The sequence below is a fragment of the Neolamprologus multifasciatus genome, chromosome 22 (assembly GCF_963576455.1).
Source record: "Neolamprologus multifasciatus chromosome 22, fNeoMul1.2, whole genome shotgun sequence".
NCBI classification, from domain to species: Eukaryota; Metazoa; Chordata; class Actinopteri; order Cichliformes; family Cichlidae; genus Neolamprologus; species Neolamprologus multifasciatus.
The window spans coordinates 452,501-480,000 of record NC_140459.1 but is presented as its reverse complement, the minus strand read 5'-3'; the positions used below and the strand labels follow the sequence as shown (position 1 = coordinate 480,000).

The following is a 27,500-nucleotide window of genomic DNA, read 5'->3' as shown; positions in this document are numbered from 1 at the left end:
TGTCCAGCAGACCCTGAGGAGAGAAGAAACTCTGGGCATGAGATGCTGAGGTGAAACTCAGCTACACTCTGAATAATTTTCACGTGACAGATAAATGATTTTCCTCACCTTGAGTCAAGCAGTGGAGAGTCCAGATGAGGACGCAGAGCACACTCATGTTTTTGATGAAGAGGATTTCTGTGGCGTCTGTTGTAATGAAGGACAGCTGTCAGTCATGCAGTGTTCAACCGTCAGGACTATAAACTCTCCCAGAGCACTGGAGCATGGTGCCGCTGATGCAAAGCAGCTCCCTGTGGACATGCTCAGACTGACTTCAAGGCGGACTCGATAACTCTCATGGATCTATCAGGATTCATCTGGAGTGTTTTCTGCATTTTGCATCTTTTAAGTTTCTTTAAGTATTTTCTTTTTTTTTTTACATAGTGAAAGTAGATAATCTGTCATAAGTACTGTAATAACAGAACATCCTTTTGCTGTGAGCTGAACTCAGTCACATCACATTTTTGTTTAGCTCCTTTACTGAACCTGTCCTCACATGTTCCATTTTTAAACAGCAACAATTTAAAGGATTAAAGAAAATGTATCTTTAAACCTGCTGCAGAATTAAAAGGACTCAGGACAGTGTGACTGGAGACCATTTCTTAGTGTTTCTGACACATCTGTGGATTTTAAAAATGTCCCACTTTGTCTTTGACCTCAGTTTGAAACTGTCTGAGATTATTTATCTTAAATCTGGCTTATGTTGAAATATTCTGACTGGTTCGGTTTAGCAGATAATGTCTTTATCAGTGAAATGATCAGCTGGTGATAGTTTAACAGTAATTATGATTGTAGAAATGCACCAAATGAAATGATTCAAATGTTGACTGTAAATAACTGAATATTTGTTCAGTGTGTTATATTTGTATTAAACACTGAAACCATGCAGATAATTAGAAGTTGATGTTGAAGATAATTACTGAGATGCTGTGTAACAGTTTGGCCCCAGTGCAGGTTGTTGAGCTTCAGGTCATATGAGGACTGTGAGTGCGCTGATGTGCATGAGAGCTTTGCTAAAGGGAAGTGAAACCCTGTGTGAGTGAGTGACTGGTGGAGCAGAAAAACATCTGTCAGAAAGTCCTGAAAGGAGAGATCCACTCTCACACAGTGAAGGCGTTACTGCCAGCTGTGCCGTGTGCTCCCTGTCCTCTAAGCTGATTGGTGTCCCCTAAGCTGATTGGTGATGATGCCCCCCTCCAGAGAGGAGCTGCAGCAGGGGAAGGCCACGCTCATGTGCCTGGCCAACAAGGGCTTCCCCTCAGACTGGAGTCTGTCCTGGAAGGTGGACGGCAGCGGCAGCATCAGCTGGGAGGAGGGCAGGAGCCCAGGGGTGCTGCAGGAGGACGGCCTCTACAGCTGGAGCAGCACCCTGAGGCTCCCTGCAGACCAGTGGGAGAAGGTGGGCTCTGTGACCTGTGAGGCCACCCAGGGCTCCCACACTCCTCTCTCACAGACACTGAGGAGAGACCAGTGTTCCCAGTCCTGAGCTGACTCGCTGGTTTTCCTCTGCAGGTCTCTCTTTCTGTCACTCGTCTTTGTTTTGTTGATCATTTCACTGTCTGACACAATAAAGATTCATTCAAAGAAACTCTTGTTCAAACTCTGCTCTTTTTAACTGAGCTTAAATTTAAATTTTTTAGTTCACCGTTATTCATACAGGTAGTCCCACCTGTACAGCATCAGAGTCTGAATGGGAAATGTTTCAGAAAAACATATTAAAGTTACAACAATAAAAGAAACACCAAAGTACCTCAAACTGTTTAATATTTAAGAAGTTTCCAGTGTTCAATCACACATTGTTGTCAATTCTTAATGATAATAAATGAATGATAAGGCTGATAGGTGGTGCAGAGTTCAGAAACACACATGTGATTGTACTGGTGTTCATTTGACTTTAACACACTATTATAATATTTAATGAGAATTAACAGATGCTCAGAAACGAGTGGGAGGAGTCATTCTGTGGTACGATCCTGTAATAGTAGATGTCACTGGATGTATAACAGCACGTGGATAAAACGTGCTTCCATCATTAAACAACATCTTTAATTTCCTATATAAAAGTCTACAATGTAAACAATAAAAAACATCCATGCTTAATGTTTTAGTGTTTGTGTTATTAAAATGATCATCAACAGAATTTTTCAAAACTGACTTAGAAAGTTCAGTTTTTGTTAAACTGAAATGTGTTAGTATAACCTGATGAGCTGCAGTGTTTGTTTCCTTCACAGCTAAGTTAGTCTTTAGTCTGAGTGCAGCTGTTGATACAGTTCCTCTAAAGCTGAGGGAGGTTTTTGTACGGCGCTGTATCGCTGTGTGAACAAGTTGTTACTCTGCTGACAGTAATAAACTCCTGAATCTTCAGCCTGGACTCCTCTGATGCTCAGAGTGAAGTCAGTACCAGATCCACTTCCACTGAAACGATCTGAAACTCCAGACTGACGATTTGTAGCTTGATAAATCAGGAGTTTAGGAGCTTTGCCAGGTTTCTGAAGGTACCAGTGGAGGTAGTTACTAACACCTGTACTGGTTCTACATGTGATGGAGACAGTCTGCCCTGCAACCACAGACTGAGCTCCAGGAGACTGAGTCACAATGATTTGTCCTGATGAACCTGGAAAAGATGGAAAAGAGGAGAAGGGTTACTGAGACAAATCCAGCGTGGAGAAAGATGATCAGCATCCAAACAGAAGATGGAGAACAGATGGAAGAAGGTCACTGCTGCTCGTTTCAGTGTTCACGCTGAAGCCAAGCGCTCACAGAGAGTCTCACCCTGAACAAGGAGCCCCAGGGTGGCCAGCAGTAGAGTCAGTGACATCATCATTGTGCTGCCGGCGTGTCAGTGTCTCTGAAAAGCCTGGACACACACTGATCAACACTGGCCTCTTAAGGGCTGCAGAGAGGCAGGACACGTATGCAAACACACAGAGTCAGTCAGCTGGAGCCATCCTCAGCACATCACCACCTTTCCTCTTCACTCGTGGCTCGACTCGCTGTTTTTCTCATGCAAACTATGATATTACCTTCACAGTTTTACATATTCCAGAATTAGTTGGTCGCAAAGATAGAACATTTTTAAACTAAGCAGTCTGGTACTTTGGCAGCGTCCACACTGCTGGTGACTTGATTGCAGTCAGGTGTGAAGGCTGATTGGAGTCTCCACTTGAAGTTGGAGCCCAGTGCTATGAAAAATCCCGCACTCACCAGGCCATGACAACATGATAACAGGATTATATTCTTAAACTTAGTTACAGCGCTTTCAGAAAGACATCTACTGTGATAAAGTCTACTCTCCACTGCTGTGTAATCAATTATTGTAAATGTAAATGTTATCAGGAAATGATCAGACAGGAGAGGGTTTTCAGGAAACACTTCAGTTTCTATGACATATGTTAAAACAAGATCTAGAGTGTGATTAAAGTGGTGGGTGGGTTCTTTTACATTTTGACAGAAGCCAATTGAGTCTAATAACAGATTAAATGCCATGTTGAGGCTGTCATTTTTAGCATCTACATGGATGTTAAAATCACCCACAATAATTATTTTATCTGAGCTCAGAACTAAATCAGATAAAAAGTCTGAGAAATCAGACAGAAACTCTGTGTAAGGCCCAGGTGGACGATAGATGATAACAAGTAAGACTGGTTTCTGAGTTTCACAGCTGGGGTGGACGAGGCGAAGCATCAGGCTTTCAAATGAATTAAAAGTCTGTCTGGGTCTTTGGTTGATTAATAGGCTGGTGTGAAAAATTGCTGCCACACCTCCCCCTCGGCCTAAAGCTCCCTCCATCCATCACCTCTCCTTGCTGACATGTACAGTTATTAGTACTGTTGCCTCAACACAAGAAAGTCCTGATTTTGATTGCACCACGTGCCTGAGGCCTTTCTGTGTGGAGGTTGGACTTTCAAATACAAGATTTTAGAGATTCTTTAAAATCAGTTCAGTACATGTTTTCTTTTCAATGTTTACATAACATAATTTTTCAATAAGGCCATCACATATAAATTTTTAATTATATATATATTTCACTTCACATTTCATTCAGTTTATGCACTTTTGTCATGGTACCTGTAATGTTGACCTAGTGTTTTTTGTTTATGTTTTTTTGAGTCTTGTGTAATGATATTGTTGTGTTCTCTGTGTGACTTATGTTTCCTAGTTGACTTATCTCTATTCCTACTTTGTTATTAGGCCCCTTTTTATGTCCCGGTCTCGTCTCTGTGTCCTTAACCTGGCATTTCTGTGAAGTCTGTCTCATGTCCAGGTATAGTTGCCTGTTTCACCAGTCATGTCTCTGTGTTTCTGTCTGGTCTCTCTCGCTCTCCTGCCCTGTCTGTCTTCTCATTCTGTTCTTTGTATTTTAGGGGGTCTGCATCTTACTGTGTGTTTCCTGTTTTATTCTGAAAGCGTCTTGTCCTGTGTGCATCATGTTCAGGCTTGTTTCCCAGCTTCTTCTCAGTTGTTAGATTGTTGCCAGCTGTGTTCCCCAGGTGTTTCTTCTTTGCCCTCATTCCCTCTTGTATTTAGTGTCTGTGTTTCCTTCTGTCCAGTGTCGCAATCTCCCTCTTGCTCTGTGTTCTGCCTCTGTGGTTATTCTCTGTTTGAACCTGTCTATTTAGTATTTTCCAGTTGCCTTCCAGTTTGTTTTCTGTAACCCAGCAATAAACCCATTTCCAAGTACAGTCATGATGATGGTCTACACTCTGGGTTCACAACTCTGCCTTCCACACAGGGAGACCTGACAAGTTTTACTTGTTAGATTTATCATTAGCTCAATCTCACATGAACATTCATTCATCTTTTTAATTCAAATACACAACAATACTTTTTCTTTTCTAAACACTGTGTCTGTCAATTACAATATAGCCCATTTCCTTAGATCACACATGTTAAACTCATTCTCTTAGATTAGTGGCTCCCACACTCCCCCCTCCCATCCTTCTTACATAAACACACAGCTTCCAAGGCCATCTCCACACACTCAGTGAGAGTCTAAGAATCATTATTAGATTTTCTCATTCTTTGTATTGGATGAACCTGAACATGATATTCTGATCAGTATTAACCAATCAAGCTGTCAGCAGAGTCACATATGAATTATGATTCAGTGTTTAACAATTACAACATACGTAAAACCATCTCTCTTATTCAGAATCACGTACAATGATTGGTTGGTCAGACTTTTTTTGTCACATTGCAGCAATCACACACAGACACTAATCAGGCCAAGCTCAAAGCTGGATTGTGTCTATACACACAAAAAATAGACATTGCAATAGTTTTAATTACTCAAAATGTATTTGACATTCAGCATATTATTTAGACTTATACGTTAATTACAACTTTAATTTAGAATAAAGATGATTTAGTATTAACAAGAGTGCTCTGAAATTTTTAAATGAAAATATTTAGTTTAATTTTTACTTCAAGACAGTCGATAATTTAAAAGATGTTAAATATGAACATGTCTTCTTTGTTTCCCTGTGAACCAGCTGTGTTTCACAGGCTGTTTGTGTTCAGAGTCAGAGAGCTGTGTCTCTCTACAGTCAGAGGTTTTTGTACGACCACTCAGTCAGTTTGTATCACTGTGGTACACGTTCGGTGGAGGAACCAGGCTGGAGTTTGGAAGTGAGTCAAATTTTGTGGTTATTTTATTATTTCAAGAATAATCATTTGTTTGAAGGATCTACATTCAGCTCTACAAAGTAAAATTTTAAAGAATTTTCAAGTCTACAACTTTAATTGTTTCAGTTTTTTGTACCATTACCAAATATGGTTTTACATATAAAATTGTAATGATGCATAAGAATTGCACCCATAAAACAAAGGTGTAAAATCACTATTTCAATGACTGGAACTCGAGGACTTTAAACATTTTGTCAGAGTCAGAGAGCTGTGCCTCTCTCCAGTCAGAGGTTTTTGTACGACCACTCAGTCAGTTTGTATCACTGTGGTGGACGTTCGGTGGGGGAACCAGACTGGATGTTGGAAGTAAGTCAAATTTTGTGGTTATTTTATTATTTCAAGAATAATCGTTTGTTTGAAGGATCTACATTCAGCTCTACAAAGTAACATTTTAAAGAATTTTAAAGTCTACAACTTTAATTGTTTCAGTTTTTTGTACCATTACCAAATATGGTTTTACATATAAAATTGTAATGATGCATGAGAATTGCACCCATAAAACAAAGGTGTAAAATCACTATTTCAATGACTGGAACTCGAGGACTTTAAACATTTTGTCAGAGTCAGAGAGCTGTGCCTCTCTACAGTCAGAGGTTTTTGTACGACCACTCAGTCAGTTTGTATCACTGTGGTGGACGTTCGGTGGGAGAACCAGACTGGATGTTGGAAGTAAGTCAAATTTTGTGGTTATTTTATTATTTCAAGAATAATCGTTTGTTTGAAGGATCTACATTCAGCTCTACAAAGTAACATTTTAAAGAATTTTCAAGTCTACAACTTTAATTGTTTCAGTTTTTTGTACCATTACCAAATATGGTTTTACATATAAAATTGTAATGATGCATAAGAATTGCACCCATAAAACAAGGGTGTAAAATCACTATTTCAATGACTGGAACTCGAGGACTTTAAACATTTTGTCAGAGTCAGAGAGCTGTGCCTCTCTACAGTCAGAGGTTTTTGTACGACCACTCAGTCAGTTTGTATCACTGTGGTGGACGTTCGGTGGGAGAACCAGGCTGGATGTTGGAAGTAAGTTTGTGCTCAAATGTTAAATCATTGAACATCATTTTGCTGTGAGCTGAACTCAGTCACATCACATTTTTGTTTAGCTCCTTTACTGAACCTGTCCTCACATGTTCCATTTTTAAACAGCAACAATTTAAAGGATTAAAGAAAATGTATCTTTAAACCTGCTGCAGAATTAAAAGGACTCAGGACAGTGTGACTGGAGACCATTTCTTAGTGTTTCTGACACATCTGTGAATTTTAAAAATGTCCCACTTTGTCTTTGACCTCAGTTTGAAACTGTCTGAGAATATTTATCTTGTTTAAATCTGGCTTATGTTGAAATATTCTGACTGGTTCGGTTTAGCAGATAACGTCTTTATCAGTGAAATGATCAGCTGGTGATAGTTTAACAGTAATTATGATTGTAGAAATGCACCAAATGAAATGATTCAAATGATGAATAACTGAATATTTGTTCAGTGTGTTATATTTTGTATTAAACACTAAAACCATGCAGATAATTAGAAGTTGATGTTGAAGATAATTACTGAGATGCTGTGTAACAGTTTGGCCCCAGTGCAGGTTGTTGAGCTTCGGGTCATATGAGGACTGTGAGTGCGCTGATGTGCATGAGAGCTTTGCTAAAGGGAAGTGAAACAATGTGTGAGTGAGTGACTGGTGGAGCAGAAAAACAGAAAGTCCTTAAAGGAGAAGATCCACTCTCACACAGTGAAGGCGTTACTGCCAGCTGTGCCGTGTGCTCCCTGTCCTCTAAGCTGATTGGTGTCTCCTAGGTGACACTCGTCCCACCCTGACGGTGCTGCCCCCCTCCAGAGAGGAGCTGCAGCAGGGGAAGGCCACGCTCATGTGCCTGGCCAACAAGGGCTTCCCCTCAGACTGGAGTCTGTCCTGGAAGGTGGACGGCAGCAGCAGCAGCAGCTGGGAGGAGGGCAGGAGCCCAGGGGTGCTGCAGGAGGACGGCCTCTACAGCTGGAGCAGCACCCTGAGGCTCCCTGCAGACCAGTGGGAGAAGGTGGGCTCTGTGACCTGTGAGGCCACCCAGGGCTCCCACACTCCTCTCTCACAGACACTGAGGAGAGACCAGTGTTCCCAGTCCTGAGCTGACTCGCTGGTTTTCCTCTGCAGGTCTCTCTTTCTGTCACTCGTCTTTGTTTTGTTGATCATTTCACTGTCTGACACAATAAAGATTCATTCAAAGAAACTCTCGTTTCAACTCTGCTCTTTTTAACTTGCACAGATTGAGATCCTTTCACAATAAACACAGTTGTTTTTCACTCAGGGGTTTCAAACTCGTGGCCTGTGGGCCACTTGCTGCCCATATATTGACGTGAAGAAATAAAATGCAGTTTGTCCCTTGAAGTGACTTTTTCTGTTCGAGAGGGAAGTTTTCAGTGTCTTAGCTAATATAGCCATAATATCCTATTAGAGCGATTAGAACATGCTGTAGGTATTACAGGTACTGTGCTGCAGTGGTTTGTATCATATCTATCTAATAGACTCCAGTTTGTGCATGTAAATGGAGAGTCCTCTTCACACACTGAGGTTAATTATGGAGTTCCACAGGGTTCAGTGCTAGGACCAATTCTGTTTACATTATACATGCTTCCCTTAGGCAGCATCATTAGAAGACATAGCATACATTACACTGCTATGCAGATGACACCCAGCTCTATCTGTCCACCAATGATTTAACATGGGCGCTTCTATTTTAACTGGTGCATCCTTTCTGGTCTTTACAGTAGTAGTTCAGTGGGAGCAAAAATACTGATCATTTACACACAATTTATTAAGTTCAGCCTCACAAATCTGATCATTTTCTCTTTCACAAACCTGTCTGTGCACACAAATGTCTAAACATCTGCCCTCACTCACAAAACCTTAAATGTGCACCAATCGCTCGTCACATGCCCACGTGGGGTTTCCGCCACAGCCAGACAGATCCACAAATGTAAGCTGCTTTCAAGTCCCAGTGTAAAACTGGGACATCTGGTCTTTCACTGTGTACCTGCGTTTTGTTTTGGGTTTTTAGTTTGTTGGTTTGTTTGTTTTTGGTTTATTGCAATTAAAATGGACATTTGTATGCATGCAGCAGGATGGTAAAGAGTAAATATACTGCAGTTTACAATACACAACAATAAACAATGCAGTTAAAATAAAAGTGCCACAGGCGCCTGCCTGGCCTTGTGCTGTGAGACAATGCAGGAAGTGGAGTGTTTTTGAGGCACACCTGGACAACATCACTGACACTGTGACATCCTACATCAGTTTTTGTGAGGACAAATTTATGCCAACTAAAACCTTCTGCGTATACAATAACAACAAACCCTGGTTTACAGGAAAATTCAGGGATAATGACGCCTACAGGAGTGGGCACAGAATCCTGTATACCCAGGCCAGAAACATACTGACAAACACTCTGTCAGAAACACTCTTAATTAATGACAGACATGTTGCCCTGATGTCTGCAGTAAAGAAATGAGTGTTGACCTATCTGCAAACATCACACGCTCCCTGGTGCAGGTCAGTGGATGATGCTGTCACAGGAATGCACTTCAAGCTGGAACACCTTGACTGCCCTGGTACATGTAATAGGATCTGTAATAGGATCAAATGGTGGACTTCAGCTCAACTCCAAACTACCCAGCTCACTGTCCCAGCCTCCATCTGTCAGTGGATCACTGGTGAGACACATCCAGCACCTGGAAAATTAGCAGTGGCGACCCAGTGGAGGTGTCCTACACAGATGGCTGCACAGCAAAAGTCAAGTGTGCCAAAACCTTAAGTTTGCAGATGACATTACAGTCAGGATCAGGTTCTGTCATCAGGGTTTGCTGGATTGTGTCTATTACCCAGGTGAGAGTGCCAATGGTGCAAGTGAGGGTCTCATTCTCAGGGGTAACCCGAGGGGACACAGAGAGTCCTGAAACATGGACGCTAACATAAAACATCCTTTACGTTTTTCTTACTCATTGTGAGATATTTTAAGTCGCTACATATTTTATGTATTCGATGAAGGATGAATGGAGCGAGAGGTAAATATCAAAGATATAAAGATAGTGTTGAACTAAAAACAGGGAGTTTTCTGTGAAAGGAAGAAAATATATGTTGACAAAAGTTTCGTCAGTGATGTGCTGAGAACAGTTACAGCTCACTGACTCTGTGTTTGCATGTGTGTCCTGCATCGCTGCTCCCAGACGTTATTTTTAAGAACTGAAAATGTCCACAGCAGGTTTCAGTACCGGCAGACTCGTTATGTTGTGTGCTCTGAAAAAGGTCAGTATAAAATACACTGAGTGCTTTGATTTTTCCTCCAGACTCTTAGAATATGTAAGGAGGAAGATTTCAGTGGCAGCCATAATAACTGTTGTTAACATGGTCTGAAGGCAGGTGAGTGAAATGATTTTGGAACGTAGGATTGTAAGATTTAAATAAAAGAAAACGGACATAGTTGTGCTTTCATTTAAGATCAGGGGTGTCAAATTTAAATAAGCCGTGGGCCAAAGCTGACACTGTCGTCTTATTGGACGGCCACTTTAGTGTTCAAGTAGTACAAAAAGAAGAAGAAGAAGAAGAAAGAAACAACACAAATATTTCCTGAAGTGTTTTGTTTTGTTTTTTATTTAAATGTTGTATAACATGAACACAGATTCTTTTTCCTCCGTCTTAACTAACTGAAGCCTTTCATTGAACTGCCAAATAAAGTCACTGGTCCTCTCTGTCTGCAGACATGTAGCAGCACGTCTGCTGTCATTGTGTTCGTACTTAACAGAATCAAAATGCAGACATAAGTGAACACATTAGTCACTGAACCTCAGCATGTTTGTACTCTCTGCTCATGTTGCAGTCATATGAAATCATCATTGTTAACTTTGCACTTAACAACAAACAGAAAAGTCACTTCAATCTGTGCAAGTTAAAAAGAGCAGAGTTGGAACGAGAGTTTCTTTGAATGAATCTTTATTGTGTCAAACAGTGAAATGATGAACAAAACAAAGACGAGTGACAGAAAGAGAGACACCTGCAGAGGAAAACCAGCGAGTCAGCTCAGGACTGGGAACACTGGTCTCTCCTCAGTGTCTGTGAGAGAGGAGTGTGGGAGCCCTGGGTGGCCTCACAGGTCACAGAGCCCACCTTCTCCCACTGGTCTGCAGGGAGCCTCAGGGTGCTGCTCCAGCTGTAGAGGCCGTCCTCCTGCAGCACCCCTGGGCTCCTGCCCTCCTCCCAGCTGCTGCTGCTGCCGTCCACCTTCCAGGACAGACTCCAGTCTGAGGGGAAGCCCTTGTTGGCCAGGCACATGAGAGTGGCCTTCCCCTGCTGCAGCTCCTCTCTGGAGGGGGGCAGCACCGTCAGGGTGGGTGCGACTTGTCCCACTGGAGGAGGACACAGAGAGACCATATGAAGAAATTTCATGCAACAAGAAGAGAACCTCCACCCTGTTGGCTGCAGCTGGGGAGGCTGCTGCTTCTGGTGTTTCACTTCCCTCTCTGAGCTCACCAATCATTTTTCAGTTCAATCTACTTTTACAACAACAGTCGCCTCAAGGCGCTTTATACTGTAAGCAGGAAAATCTCAGTTTAGTTTCATGAACAAAGTCAAATGTAGATTTACAGATATCACTGCTGAACACGACCACAGGCTCACCTCAACATTTAGATATTCTTTAAAGCCTCTAAGACGCTTTACATCTCCAATAAACATACTAGTGTAGCATGTGCTTCAATCAGTCACATTATGATGTTAGAATGAGGATGTTACATGTCATTAAAAAGGAAGACAACACGTGCAAAGATTCCCAGGAAAAACCTTTACACACTCTTTCTTTGGTCATTATTATGAAAAATATCATTTCATACTATGTTTTCTTTGAGTCACATTTTTTAATCTAATCTTTGTGGACAGAATCATGAACTTAAGCAGCATCTCCAGTAACTAACAGTATTTTCTAATAACATCATAAATGATGGTTATATACACACTGTGAAAATGACCAGAGAAAAACGAGTTTCTTCATCAAACTAAATCTGCAAAATTATTCAAAATTATTTAAAAATCAGAAAATAAACCCCAATTTTTTAACCTTTTCAGCAAAATAATCTCGATTAATTTCATGTAGAAGTCAAAGAAACTTACAGTCAACATCCAGCCTGGTTCCTCCACCGAACGTGTGCCACAGTGATACAAACTGAGCGAGGCGTCGTACAAAAACCTGCAGAGAGACACGGCTCTCTGACAACACAAACAGTCTGTGAAACAGCTGCTACAGGGAAATCCACTCAGAGTGACAGATCACAACAAGAAGAATTTAGTTTAAATGTAAAGCGTCTTTCCTTTCTCTTTTCAGTTTTATGTAAAAAAAGGCATTTAAAGTTCAGCGCTGCACATTTATTGTTGTTTGCTTCTTTTTTGAAGCCAAACCAGTCAAACGGTATCTTAGAGGCTGTTTGTCTTGACCAGTGTTGGGTAAGCTACTTTTAAAAAGTAATTAATTACTAATTACTTAATCAATTTTGTATTTAAAATACTTATCTAATTACTGTATCTGAAAAGTAACTTAATTACTCAATAAGTAATTTAACTAAATACTTTTTTAAATCCCTCTAAACCTTGAGTGGACAAACAATAGAAATTAAACTCTTTAAATAATAAATGTTTTTAAAGACGGAGACTCTACAGTACGCAGCGGTAGCATCTCTTCCACAATGTAGCCTGCAGTCATTTTTTTAAGCACCTTCTGTGCTGCTGAAGTAAAATCACGTTTTGCTGCTCAGCTGTTGTTGCCGCGGTGATATCCATGGATGATGAACAAGGATCACTCAGAAGTGTTCGTCTATGCTCTGTATCAGGCGCTTCAGTAGATTACTCGTGCTATTAACAGCAGCCGATAGTTTTTACATATTACCGTAATGTTCTTGTCTGCTTGTTTCAGAAAAGTGAAGAGACGGGAGTATGTCCATTTCTAAAAACAGCCACTCGCTTCAGTCCGACAGCTTCTGCTGTAGAAAACGACTGTGCAGCAAACTGGTGCAAAATGATGCGCAGCTGCACAACAGCGATGTTAAAGCAGCAGAGTTTACTTTTACCTTTAAAAGATAAATTATTGAAATTAAATAATGATATTCAGCGAGTTTAATTATTTTAAAATGTAACACAAGGACATTGTAAGTAACTGTAATTAAAATACCTAAAAATGAACAGTAATCAGTTACTCTACTTTAATTAATTTAGTAATTTAATTACATTAATGTGTTACTTAGTAATGCGTTACACCCAACACTGGTCTTGACCTTATGTAAAGGACCTCCACAGTTACTGATGCCCACACTGGCTTGCACTTGGCTTCTGGCGGCGCCACGAGCATACAGCGGCTGGTAGCGCTCCGGCAAAATTCAGTGGTTTTTTCTACGGTGTGTCGCGACTGAAGAACAATGCACACCAACCACAGCAGACAATTTCTGCTCTGAATCAGGAAAAATAGCACGATTTCCAGGATCCCCCCCCCCCCCCCCCGGTCGAGGCAGGGGGGGCAGCCGGCTGAAATGCAAGTGCTGCACACGTAAACAAATGCGAGGAAAGCGTGCCAGTGCTAGCGCTAGGCTAAAGGCTAACCTGTTCCAACCAGCACTTCCATCCATCCTGCTCTCCAACGTTCGCTCCCTGGACAGTAAAATGGATTATCCGTGACTCCAGCACTCGATCCAGCTTGAGTTAGAAACTGTTGTTTTCACCCTCACAGAAACATGGCTGAATGCGGAAATTGCTGACTCGGCTATCCAGCTAACCGGCCTAGCATGCTATCGAGTCGATAGAGAAGCCTCCTTGTCTGGTAAGAGCCGGGGCGGTGGTCTGTGCATCTACATTGACTGTGGGGCACAAATTTGGATGAAGTGAGTTGCCACTGCTCACCACAGGTGGAGTTTCTAATACTAAAGTGTCACCCGTTCTATCTACCAAGAGAGTTTTCCTCGACACTTATTATAGCTGTGTATTCCCACCAAATGCTAATGCCAATTGGCACTAGCAGAACTGTCTCGTGATATCAACGAGCTCCAAAAGGCGCAACCGGCGACTTCAAACATGCAAACCTCAAGACAGTCCTCACCAAATTGCAACAAGATGTGAACTTTCCACCCAGAGGGAACAACTGCCTGGATAAAGTTTACACCAACATGTGCGGGACCTACAAGGCAGCTGGCACCCACACATCGGCTCATCTGACCATGCCACTGTGATGCTGCTGCTCATGTACACATCACTGCTGAAACGCACAAGACCAGCCAGGAAAACCATCAGAGTCTGGCCGAGTAGGGGTGTCTCAGCGCTTCAGGACTGCTTCAAGTACACAGACTGGAACATGCTTAAAGAGGCAGCCACCCAAAATTGCTTCTTATACCTGGACAAGTTCACTGAATCTGTGACCTGCTACATCAGTAAGTGCACAGAGGATGTAATGGTCTCCAAAAACATCACCACAAGAGCCAGTGAGAAGCCCTAGTTCACTGCAGCGGTACATGCATGTCTGAAAGAGAGAGATGCTGCTTTCCACTCTGGAGGTAAACCGGCTCTCAGAACAGCCAGAGCCCACCTCGCTCGCACCAACCGACATGCAAACCGTGCACATGCACAAAAGATCCAGAGCCAATTCCACACCACAAAAGACTCTCACAGTTTCTGGCAGGGCAATCAGGCCGTCACGCAGTACAAGCCTGCACCAAGCAGCTGTGATGGAGATACCACACTTCCTGAGGAGCTGAACAAGTTCTACACACGGTTTGATGCACTGAACAACACACAAGCAAAGAAAGCCACGCCCACCACCACCGACCAGACAATCTCTCTGCCTGCAGCTGGCGCGAGGAGATCTCTCACCAAGGTCAACCCACGGAAAGCTGCTGGACCAGACAAAATCCCAGGGTGCATGCTGAGAGACTACGCTCAAATCGTCCCAGCATGCTTCAAGTCCACCACTATCATCCCAGTGCCAAAACAATCCTCAGTATCCTGCCTGACTACCGTCCCATTGCCCTGACCCCCATCATCATGAAGTGCTTAGAGAGACGTGTCATGGCACATGCTCACCTGATCTGCTGCAGTTTGCATACCGACCGAACAGCTCGACCTGCAGCTTACCTCTCCCTCTCTCACCTGGACAAGGACGCATATGTCAGAATGCTGTTCATGAACTTGAGCTCAGCATTCAGCACCATTATCCCCCAAAAACTGTTTGACAAACCCAGCAAGTTGGGACTGAGCACCTCTCTCTGCTACTGGATACTAGATTTCCTGTCAGAGAGGCCTCAGTCCGTCTCCAGCACCATCAGGCTGAGCACAGGAGCTCCTCAGGGCTGTGTTCTCAACCCACTGTTGTTCACTCTCCTCACACACGACTGCACCACCCTACACATCTCCAACCACATCATCAAGTTTGCTGACGACACAACCGTGGTTGGACTCATCAGTAGGGATGGGTACCAGTAGGTTCTGACATAAACGGTAGTAACCAGACCGAAAAGCAGCGCACATTTCGGTGCTTTATTTTTCCTGAGATGTCACACACTTTGGATTCTAGCCAATCATTTGACGTTTCCGAGGATAGTAGGCGGGTCCAGGTACGTACGTTCTTTTAGAGCAGAGCTACAGATTAAAAATGCCCAAGGCGAAGCGGTCAAAGTCTGGCTGTACTTCACAGCAAAAGATGCAAACTCAGCAGCTGCAACAAGTGCTTTAAGCTGATACTGTGATACTGTCAAAGGAGGTAACACCTCAAATCTGATGAAACACCTGGCGACGCATAGCGTTTTTTTAAGCCGAGAAATGCGCCGTATTTGATAGCTTGCTGCGAGACCTCACACCGAGCACATCTACTGCGGGTGTGGTGCCTGTTATCGACCCGGAGTTAGCAACATCCCCCAAAAACCCGAAGAGGAGAGTCCTGGCCCCTAGCCCTGCCAGTGTAGCAGAAATGATGAGGATGATGATGCAGCAGCAGCCGTTCTTCTCTGCGTGAGTAGCTTAATGTTGTTCGTGTGTAGTTTACGTTGAGTAGGCTAACCACGTTATTACATTAATGCATGTAAGGTGAACTAGCAAACACCATCATAGCTACATGCAGCTGTCTTCTTGTTTGATGGCAGATACTCCCTTCACCCTGGACAAAAAGGCTAAAATGACCAAAGAAAAAGTGGAAAACAGTTAAACATGAGAGGTTTTTGGACAAAGTTTGTGTTTTTTCCATTGTTTAAGCACTGTTTAAGCACCGGCACCGTTACAAAAGTCCCGGCTTGGCACCGGTATTGGATAAAACCTAAACGATACCCATCCCTACTCCTCAGCAGCAATGACGAGTCGGCGTACAGAGATGAGGGACATTAACGAACTCTATTGGACTCCGCGCACCGCTGCCTTTGTAAATACAGATGCTGCTCTATGGTCAGTCCTACTCTCAGGAATCCTGCTCGTGTTGTTTATGTCACACTGTAAACTGTAAAGCTGCTACGTTGGTCATTTCAAACCACTTCAAAGTCACTTTAAATCTCAATTGTAAAGTTTAGACTGTTATTAACTCTTTTACCTCATAGTGTACATTTACTGCCTTCACCTCAGTCTCAAAGTGTACGGTTATTCTTACTCTTCCTATATTTATTGTTGTTCTTTTGCACTGAACCGGAGCCTCGTCGTCTCGTCTCTCTATAGCAGAGATGACAATAAAGTTTACTTTGACTTTCTTCCAGGATCGGCGCTTAAATGGTGAATGCACTGGTTCTTCTACTCCAGGGGAACTTAAAGCGCTTCGTACAACACGCCTCACTGACACATTCAGACGATGCTGAAGTGCGTTCACACACATTCATACTCCAGTGTGTGACCACGAACCTTCAGTTAGTAGCAGGTTGCTCTGCCTGCTGAGCTACTGCCACCCACGTCTTCTTTGTTTGTGTACTCTTGCTCCGCCCTGGTCATCACACAGAGATCCAGCTGTGTGCTGGTAACACAACATCCACAAAGAGCCACAAAAGAACACAATTACACAGGCTCAAGTTAGATTTTACCAAAGCGAAAACGTCTGATGTGGTTATCTTGGGAATCGTCCTGATGTTCAGGAATTTGGGGTCATAATTATGTAAAAGTCAGTATGTCAGTGGCAAACTAAGCTGTGCACATCAATGCTGTGATATGTGCATCTTACTTTGGTGTGTGTCCATTGAACTGTGTCAGCCTGACTGAGGGAGGTTTTTGTACTACGCTGTTACGCTGTGTGAACACGTCTTGATTGTTCCACCATAGGACGCTCTGACAGTAATAAACTCCTGAATCTTCAGCCTGGACTCCTCTGATGCTCAGAGTGTAGTCAGTACCAGATCCACTCCCACTGAAACGATCTGAAACTCCAGACTGACGAGATGTAGCTTGATAAATCAGGAGTTTAGGAGCTCCTCCAGGTTTCTGGAGGTACCAGGAAAGCAGGTTTTTCTTATAGTAAGTACTGTAAACACTTGTACTGGTTCTACATGTGATGGAGACAGTCTGCCCTGCAACCACAGACTGAGCTCCAGGAGACTGAGTCACGATGATTTGTCCTGATGAACCTGGAAAAGATGGAAAAGAGGAGAAGGGTTACTGAGATCAATCCAGTGTGGAGAAAGATGATCAGCATCCAAACAGAAGATGGAGATGGAAGAAGGTCACTGCTGCTCGTTTCAGTGTTCACGCTGAAGCCAAGCGCTCACAGAGAGTCTCACCCTGAACAAGGAGCCCCAGGGTGGCCAGCAGTAGAGTCAGTGACATCATCATTGTGCTGCTGGCGTGTCAGTAAAGCCTGGACACACACTGATCAACACTGGCCTCTTAAGGGCTGCAGAGAGGCAGGACACGTATGCAAACACACAGAGTCAGTCAGCTGGAGCCGTCCTCAGCACATCACCACCTCACTCGTGGCTCGACTCGCTGCACGCTCGTTTATATAAAGTCCACAGTCTTCAAATCGTCTACAAATCAAATGTATTGAATCTAATGAATGTAAAGTTTGTTTTAATACTTCAACCCATCTAAGGGAAATCTGTTTTAGAAATGTTAAGTAACCAGGAGTTATCCTGACAGAAACAGAATAAGTTCATAAAGTCAAATAAATCCTACTGTACCAAGCTGAGGTCAGGCCGCTGGGCTTTACTGATGCTCAGGTGAAACAACAACAGTTCAAACGTCACCTTTCATTTGCTTTAATTATGAACTCTCATTAGTTGGAAGCATTAAAGATGCATCTCCACAGAGACGCCAGCAACGTTTCTTTTTCCTGTTTAGTTCATGGCCACAATGAAGGATGGAAACTGCTCACAGCTGCGTCTTTGTCTCGTCACTGCTGTTTAATCAGGTGGAAACTTTCAACTTCATGAACATGAAGCCCCACAGGCCCACAGCCTGTTTTCACTTCCCTCTGTTAGAGTTCACAGAGCACACATCCAGACTGAAACACGCTGACATGAGTTAATTCTTTCTCCTTAATCGAATTCTCCATTTTTAATGTCACCATTTGTTTTTTTTAACCCACCATCTTCATTCATCTGAACTTTAACTCATCTACACTTTGTAGAGGTAGAGCAGCGGTGACAGTCTGCCCAGGTGAACGGCTGTTTCAGAATAGGACTTTGGAGTTGACGGCACGCCGCAGTGCATTGTGGGAGCGCGGCACCTTTTTAGCAGGCTACGAATCAAAACAAACACACTGTGTTAGAAGGAAGATTGCGACCAACCACACTTAAAAGCAGCTCAAAAGGCAAACGACGTTATAGAGACCGGATGCAAAGAGATGGTACTTGCAAAAAACAGTGTGCACTGGAAATGTGGACCAGTGTGAAATAACGTCCGTGGAGTAGAAACCCTGAAGACCAAGTGCTATTGACTTACAATGATATATATTTGTACGCTGTCTGTGGAGTCAGCGCATACACGGTGAACCAGCAATTATAAATGTTTGGACATCCACCAAGGATGGGTACAAGATTTGTCTTTTTTTAAGCCTCCACGTTGTGAATCCGCCGTCATTCAAACAAAGGTAAGTGAGCTCGAGTACTGCGAGTAAAATGCGTTTGATTTCCCCCGAACATTCAGATTAGTGCAGCATAAATTCATTCATGAGGGGAAACTACAGTGAGAACATGTGGAGGCTGTTAGAGGGAAAACAGTGAGTTCAGTGTATTTATGTGACATTGTCCTGAAGGATTTAGTCATTCTCTATGGTTAAAGAAATTGCACTAATTACTTCATATTTATTATAAATAATCCTAATTACAGATCTTGCTTCCGTGTTTGTGCCCTGTGTAAGTAAAAATATTTTCTATTTTGGTTTAATACATCGATTAATGACCTGCAGAATCTCCTTATCATATTAAGTGATTCATAAAAGTCGAACTTTATCCTTTCTCCATCTTGAAAGTGATGACATCCTTGCATTACATACTTTAGGTTCATTTTTGCTGGCAGATTAAAACAAACAAACAAACAAAAACAGGCAGATTTAGAACATGCAGCGTTGTATAGATGGACACATAAAAAGATGAAAATCACATGTATGTGCTAACTTTCTAAACACTTTGTTACAATTGTGATAAAGTAGATCAAACACATTTGTGTCGGCCTTGGCTCATAGTTCTTGTCTTTACATGAACTTTGTCTTGTATGTTTCAGGTCCTGCACTCTCAAAGACTGAATGAACCAGCATTGCAGCCATGGGTCACTGTGAGCATCACAGGGGAGGTTGAAGCCGCCCGCTGCACCTGTAAGGCCGGAGTTGTGGAGACCTGCAGCCATGTTGCTGCTCTTCTGTTTAATGTAGAAGCAACAGTGTTGATCTGTGGCACAAGGACTGTTACAGATGAACCTGCATGCTGGGTTTTGCTGGGTAATATGACCAAGATACAGCCAGAGGCCATAAGATAGACTTCTCCTCTTCAGCTGCCCAAAAAAAGTCTCTCCATCAAAACATAAACAGACCGTCTGTAGTGACAGGGAAAAGGAGCCGTCCTCAGAAAGATCCACCTGCTGCTGTGGAGGAGTTGGATCAACTGATGGGAAAATATTTCTCCAAGCATAGTTCTGTTCTGAATAACCCACAATGTTTTATTTAGGGGGCATGTAAATAATTTGCATTTACTGAATATGTACTTACTAAGTACCACTGTTCAAAAGTTGAATAAAGAAATAAATGTTTGCCTTTTTTAATTAAAACCACTTTGTAGAACATCAGTTATAATGTAGAATCAATGTCATGTGTAGTTTACAAATGACAAAATGTTCACATAAAATCATGACAGCATTTAAATAATATCACCCAACATAGCATTCTGTAGTTTACTGTCTCTACATGTACAGCACAAGACTTTTAAGAGTATTTAACAAGAGTATTTTCCCTGGTTTTACTGCCACACTGGGGCACATGTTCACCAAACGCAGCAAACCTTCACCATCTTATCCAGAAGGGTCACCTCTTCACCCTCACATGGAAGAAGTAATCTGATTAGCATGCTGGTATGTAGCATGTGGTTTGAAGCAGGGATTTTGTAGTGCCCCATGTGTAGCGTTGGAACCCAGTCAGGATTTGTTTCTTTCATTTCATCGGCTGCTTTGCTGCAATAATGAAAAATAATGAGCAACTCTATAAATAAAGGTAGTTCTACAGAATCACTCATTAGGATGTTTGTTCTAATTTGCTATGAGCTCAGAGGCCATTGAAAATAACACTAATAGGCTATAAAGAGTGATATGAACTTATTTAGAACTTAACTGAATGAAAATGTCTGGAGCACCAACAGATATCTGTGGATGGTAGAGAACTGGAGCTCGTCTCACAGCTGCTATCTTCTTCTTTTGGTAACATCTGATATGAGCTGCCTCACGATGCTTCCAGGTGGGGAAAGAATAAAAAGATAAACCATTTTCCAGCTTATTCCCTTCCCGATCGTGTGATCTAACAATCAACAACACAGCAAGGATGAACCATTGCTGATGCTTTCGGTCCTTTAGCCCTTTGTTTGGCCTGCTAAAATGGCACCTTGGCGGTCACGCCCCCTCCCGTGACATCACGCTTTGAAGCCCTATAAACAGCGTTGGTCAAACAGATGTACGTAGACTTGCTTTTCAGGAAAACCAGGCAGTGTTTGGTGTTTGCTGATGCATCTCCGTGCGTGTTGATTGTAACACGTCTGCTGAGACAAAGCAGGAGAGTCAGGACGACACTTTGTGTTTCTGGGTGGAAAACCTCCACCTGAGCTCTGAGAGCCGCCGGCCGGCAGAGATCGAACATCTGCAGCTGTTCATGAACCGGACTGACGGCGGTGGACGAGTTTTTATCTTGATAAGAAGATGCATGAAGGCGTTACATATACTAGAAAGAAGCTGTTTCTGACTGTGCATCATTGAGCCCAGAGTAAAGAGCTGTGATCTTGTATTTGTGACGCCCTCTTGGCCTGATCTCTCCTGGAAACCATAGCATCTACTTCGTGATACGAATGCTCTTTCTGGCTCAATAGAAAACCTTCATGAGCGATATGGTTGATCTTTTTCTGACAGATTATAGGTCAACAAGTCATTTAGACAGTTTAAATTCCCACAATCATTCTTCAACAAGGAGTCAAGGACTTGGTCAGCAGGTTGGTGTGCGCCTGCTGTCCCAGAGGTGAGCTGCTGAGGCCTGGAGGGATGTTCAGTAGATGGAAACATCATGCATACATGACCACGTGGTCATCCTGAGTAAGACATGGGTTATGGTCTCATCAGAGTTACAAAGCATGAAGGTCTGCTTTGGGTTCGCTGCCTTCGAGGAAAGAAAGATCAGGGAATTCAGGGTTACACCATGAACTCGAGTTTCCTTTAGTTACAGCAGATTTCTCAATGAATTTCATTTCAAATAAGGTTAAAATGAGAAAAAGAAGGATTTGGTGAGAAATCATTTCGAGTGAGACGATAAATCTACATGATTTCCACATCGTAACAACGCCACTTTATCTCAGGAGGCGTGGCTACAGAGGAGGTTCAACATCCAGGCTTGCTCTGCGTTAGCTGGATCAGTGAACAAGCCCAGTCAGAGATAACAGCCACGGTGGTTATCAGCCGTCTCTGATGAACCGGGCTCTCTGCTGCAGGCTCTGAGCGCGCTCAGTGCTGCTGTTTGTTTCTAAGGTGACGGCTGGATCCATGGAAACATGAACGCTTCCTGTCCCACAGCCTGAGACGTGAAATCAGAGCAGAGGAAGTGAATGTGGTGAAAGTTTGAGTTACAGGTGTACACACATACACCTGTAACTCAAACTTACAGAGTTTGAGACTAAAAACAATCCTGAAGCCGAGACACAGTCATGTGACTCTGTGGCGCTACAGCTCTCTCGCTGAGTCTCTGAGCATGCCCAGACGCACTTCCGGTGCAGACATGTCGAAGCTCGAGCTGCTGCACCTGCTCATCAACCAGCTGAGGCTGCGTACGAGATCTTCCACGGTCTTCCTTCAGCACCATGGCAGAGGACGAGGAGGACACCTCCCGCCTGGAGCTCGAGCGCCGGCGGCGGTTACTGCAGCTACGTACAAAGCTGTGGGTGCAGCGTGAAGGTTCGGTTAACCATGTGACTCTCCGGGGGAGGAGAGGCCAGGTAAAAAGGGGCGGGGTGGGATGAATACTTAATTGATCATTTCAAAATAAAAGCAGGTTAAAGTGGCTCGCATGCACAGAGAGGCCTGAAGTCAGCAGATGAAGGAAGAGGAAATCCTGGGAGCTCTCACAGCCATCGTCATGGCAGCGCTGACATCTGAACGTGTTCGTGACCTGACCCACGCGAACACGCACGTTTGATACTCTGCGGGACTTTTGACAAAAACTTCAAATAAAATTCAGAGCCTTTAAAATCTGCTTTTCTCTGACTGTCTTTACATTTATCAAAGCCTTCTCTCTTTAATATTACCTCATGAAACCCAAGGTAAGAAGACCTGCTACCTTTACACCAGCAGGTGGCAGCACAGCACTTCCAGTCACCTCCACGACGCCTGGACCTGGAGGCGGGTCTTACTGGAAGGATAAAGCGAAATCATCAGAGGTGTGCAGGATGGTTTTCCTGTTCGGATCCTCAGACGGGGCTCAGACTTTCAGCTTGTCAGCGTTTATGTCCTTCGTTTTATTTAACGGTTATTTCATTGTGGTCATCGAACAGCGCACCGTGCTTCCAGCTTCACAATCAGTTTGAATTTCCCAGCTGATGGTTCTGTTCGACTGACCGCAGCAGTGATCCAGGACATCGTCACAGTGCCATTACTCTGCAAACAGCTACAACAAACCACCGGACAGCCGGTTCGAGTCCTCACGCCGTCTCAGGGTCATCGCATCGAGGGTCGCTGAAGCTGCATCACACAAAACACCCAAAACTGAAAGCAGTAAGTCCTTCATACAGTCAGATGATGTTTGTCTCCAGAGGTGTGAGAAACTCATTCATATGCTTTTAATTAATTTGTCAGAATTGAAATGAACCAGACGACACCGCAGAACATCAAACACACCGCGCACTTAAACCATCTGCTGCTGGAGAACACTTCAAGGACGTCTTTATCCTCGGCAGCACCGACGGCTCCAAAGATACCTCAGACTGAAACACTGACCTCAGAACCAGAACACTGACCTGTTTTAAATATCCATGCAAAGCTCACTGTGGTCATCACAGTTGATCAACCCAACTGACGGAGAATAAAACCAACAGTTCAGGTCGTGCTGTGCTCTGTCCCAGGAGCGCTGGCCAGGCTGTGCACTCAGGAGCAGGGCCTGTGATAACGCCTGTGGTGACTCTGGCACTGCTCTGTAAACGAAACACACCAATGCAACAGTCGGTGTGTGGACAGTTAACCAAAGAGTACCTATATATTTACAACAGGACATCGTCCTCAGTGAGGAAGGAACCAATAATCCTTGGTCCACTCTTGAACTTTGAACCCTATTGAAGACGATGCATTTAAGGTCCCCACAAACCTCACTGGGCTGTTTGCTGTGTCCCTCAACTCAGCTCAACCATCAGGAAGTGTTCTGACCAATAATATCTGTGTTTCAGCACCGTTTCCTGTTAATCATCCTTTCAGAATAAGAGTCCACACAAAGAAGAATCACTCTGCTGCCAGTACTATTCCACAGTAGCCTTTATTTACACCGTCATCCACATTGTTAATTAATAGCAGTAAGGTAAACATAATAGTGTGTGACATTATTACATTGTCATTTCAGCGTAGCCCACCGGGTGGCGCTGTGAGTCCACAGCGTCTCTGCTCCTCTCAGCACTTCAGAGGACGAGAACCACGAAACAAATAAACAAAATCATTTTCAAGGTTACAAGTGCATCTCATACAAAACCTTTATAAAATACGCCAAAGTCTTTATGCTCTGCGGCGCCCCCTAGCAGCACCCAGTGGAAACATTCATAAAGGACCTTTGACACGTGATTTTGGAGAGTTCAGCGCTGCTCACAGACTCTGAGGTGGTGTTTGTGCTGTGTGAAGGTTGGAGCGGCTCGCCGCAGGGCTAAAGGAGCGTTCGGCCAATTATCTACGTTAGCAGGACTCAAGCCACGGATTTGTTACCAACTGAACCAGAACTCTGAGCAAAACATTAAAGCAGCTTTTTCATTTGAAGGAAAATTCAAATACAAAAAGCTCGATGTGACACTTTGGTGTGTTTACGCAACCCTCCTTGTTTTCCATTAATCAGTGTTTCACCCTTTCCACCGATTGGACGAATGTTGTTGTTTTAGTTTCCGAGGCGACGCATTCAGAGTGTCTGTGGTTCAAACAGCCGTCGCTCTGTTTAAGAGCTGACAGAGAGAGAAACATCTCAATGAATTCAATTTGGCTTATTGTTTATTAATAATAATAATGAGTACCGACAGGTTTGCTCGGCACAGAGCCACGAGGAAGGACATTTCTATTCTATCTTTATTATTTTTGACAATCCAGACCTGAAAACTCTCCATGCTGGTGCGTTTAAGGACAGTCTGAGTGTCTGAGTGAACCTTGTTCGTCATCCTTTTCCTGACGTGTACGTTAGCTGTCACGGCTGGATGACACCTCTCAGATATCTATTCCCGCTCGTGCGTCTAACGGTGTTCACAGAGGTGCGTCTGCAGTGATGCCACAAACCCCCGAACCTGTTCGGCTCGTTTTTAAATGCCGTTTCTTTTTCCGCCCCTGCTGAGAGCAGAGGGTGGCATTGGCAGTAAATTTAGCCTCCGAGTCCTGCGGCAGCCTCCTTCAGTGACCACAGCAGCTGTAATCTGTGGTGACTACACTATTTCAAACTGTTTGAATCAGGCGAGATGAAAGAGGATGATGTAAGCGCCTCAAACGCTGCGGCATGAATCCCTGTACAGTGAGCAGCAACCATCGCGCCACAGGCCTCTTTTATTTAACCTCAAACGCATCACGCGGCTCGCTCTCAGCTGCGTGCTGCATCGTGTTGGTGCAGAGCTCGTCCTCTGCTGTGGACCGCGGGGAGAAGTCACGTCTGCAGGACGCGACAGTCGGTTCGCACAGGCGACTACGCGTCACTGCCGCGTGTTCTGCATTCAAACCTACGTCTCAAACTTGTGCTGTTAGTACGACTGCCTGATGGACCCCGGCGCTGTCCCTAAACAGCCAGAAACCCTCAAACTATTTGGGCATAAATGAGATAAAGTAGCAGCAGCGCCAGAGCTCGAATGACTGCGTCTGACAGTTGATGCCAGCTGTTTGTGGACATGTGACGAGATTACTGGTGTTTGAAACTCATGTTTGATGGTCTGAACGAGCAGGTGCAGAAGTCCTGAATCATCTCTTTTACATTTATTGCTTCGTTTAGCGGCGCTGCCCGTGCGGCTCACTGGTGGCGCTCTGAGTGTTTGTGCCTCAGTGTAGTTAACAGAGCTGCAGCTTCAGGGTTTGACATGAAGCAGGTGTTCAGGTGTTCAGGTGTTCAGCGCCCGAGTCAGAAACTGAATCCGTCTGTGGACAATGATGCTAACAGACCTGAAAGTGCATCCACGCTGAGGCAACACGGCGAGCCGGCGTCACCCGCTGCAGGGTCCGCTCTGCGGTCTCACCTGTGTTGGCTCAACGTGTTGCCTGAGCCGGGGCAGAACCCGAACCCGGCGGAGCCGCTAACAAACACCGAGGTAACGACAGAGCAGCTGATCCACTGAAACCTCCACAGACCGAAGAAAACCACCCGAATTACCACCAACAGCATCCTCACGCTCCCACTGCCTGCTGGGAAATGTAGTTTTTAATGAAGGTGCAGAGTGAGACTGAAGTCACGCCACGGCAGACAACAGGCCACGCCCCCTCCCAGACTCTGGGCTGTTTCATGCCTGCACACATTTTAACAGGTTTAACAGGTACCTGAACGCATCTCCAGCCTCGGGCGAGTTAGCATTAGCTTAGAGGCTCACAGAGCATAGCTGAGGTGACGAGTCGGCCTCTGCTCCGCCCTCGTGGGCGCCGGACACCCCGGGAGGTCAGCGGGAGCATGAGTGTGGCAGTAATTTGGGTGAAACACCAATTTAAGAGCAAACTTAAAGTTTCCACAGTGTGCGCTCAGCTGGTGAGGAGAAAACACGCCCCCTTCAGACGAGTGCGGGGCCTGAAACGACCCGCGGCGGTCAGCGGCGTTAATGCAAGAGGGTCGCTGTAGTGATGTGGAGACGGTTATCACACCTGCTGGGCGACCTGCAGATACCAATATGGTATAAAAGACCGAGGTGGTCTGTCCTCAGAGTGCTGCTGAAAACACAAGTCTGCGCCCCCACGGGGAGCCGCCCCCACGGGGTCGGGAGCCGCCCCTGCTGCGGGGCTCAGGTTTGCCCGGCGACAGGAAGTTGCATCAAAGTGCTCCGAAGAAAACTGCATTAATCTGGACTCTACGGCCTCCTCGAGCCGCCTTTGGAATGTTTAGTAGTTCGTGCTGGTTTCAAGCCCCGCCCCTTTCAATGAGCCGGAGATGCTCGAGTGGCGACGGACGGCGTCCTCTCAGCGGCGGGGCAGCAAGTACGGCTGAGGGGCGGTAACGAGGAGCGATGGGGACAAAAAGCTCTGGGTCTCTTTTGTGTCTCCCGCCCATCGGCGCTCTCCTCTCATCCTCTCGCACCAGCCCGGCAGGCGTCTGAGGACAGCAGCGGCCATGTCGGCGCGGCGCCCGGCGGCCTCAGTAGTTGTACTTTCCCGCCTCTGCGCCCGGTGACGTGGCTGTGTTTGGCAAGAAGAGCGGTTTAGGAGGGATCTGGGGTTTGAGCGACGCCGTTCTCCGGACGACGCCGGCCCGCTGGGCGTGCGGCCCCTCGCTGTAGCTGTGTTGCCGTGTGAGGCAGGTGCTGGCCACCGACGGCTGCCTGCTGTTGGCGGGGGCGGGGCCACCGCTGTTGTTGCTGCTGTTGTTAGTGTTCATCCTGGCGAGGAAGTGAGCGTGCTGCGGCCCTCGCTGGTTGAAGCTGTGGTGGCGGGGCACGGCGCCGCTCCCGCTGCCCATCCTGATGAGGGAGTGACGCTGAGAGTGGTGGCGCGTCACGGAGACGCCGCCGCCGCCTCCAGGTCGTTCTGGAATCACTTGCTGCTGGAGCGGAGTGGAGGAAGAGGAGGAGGAGGAGGAGGGGATGGAGGTGGAGGAGGTGGGGTTGTTTGAGGATGAGGAGGATGACGAGGAGGAGGAGGTGGTGTTCTGAGGAGGAGGGTCGATGCGTTTGGGGAGGCCGTCGCTCGGCAGC

At 44.8% G+C, this 27,500-nt stretch overlaps 1 protein-coding gene, 1 long non-coding RNA gene and 3 gene segments (V, D, J or C); 2 read left to right on the top strand and 3 right to left on the bottom strand.

Moving 5' to 3' along the window:
* The window catches only part of LOC146492469 (immunoglobulin kappa variable 4-1-like), a 1,348-nt gene extending 1,127 nt beyond the window's left edge, over positions 1-221 (bottom strand). Inside the window, 2 exon segments of the V gene segment in view lie at positions 1-13; positions 109-221. The exon segment at positions 1-13 is cut by the window's left edge and continues 1,127 nt beyond it. Of these exon segments, the coding sequence occupies positions 1-13; positions 109-157 (62 nt within the window).
* The window catches only part of LOC146492466 (uncharacterized), a 364,885-nt gene that overhangs the window by 273,980 nt on the left and 63,405 nt on the right, over positions 1-27,500 (top strand). The window lies entirely within an intron of this gene.
* On the top strand, positions 5,610-7,977 carry LOC146492468 (Ig kappa-b4 chain C region-like). The segment is given in 2 exon segments: positions 5,610-5,667; positions 7,530-7,977. A coding segment is annotated over 1 exon segment (255 nt).
* Positions 10,697-17,558, bottom strand: LOC146492467 (Ig kappa chain V-III region MOPC 63-like). The segment is given in 4 exon segments: positions 10,697-11,126; positions 11,887-11,938; positions 17,041-17,339; positions 17,493-17,558. Coding segments are annotated over 4 exon segments (729 nt in total).
* The window catches only part of LOC146492465 (semaphorin-6D-like), a 99,686-nt gene continuing 96,081 nt past the window's right edge, over positions 23,896-27,500 (bottom strand). For both annotated transcript variants that reach the window (XM_085148516.1, XM_085148517.1), the window contains exon 22: positions 23,896-27,500. This exon is cut by the window's right edge and continues 647 nt beyond it. In XM_085148516.1, the coding sequence (XP_085004642.1) occupies positions 26,945-27,500 (556 nt within the window). In that variant the 3' untranslated portion in view covers positions 23,896-26,944.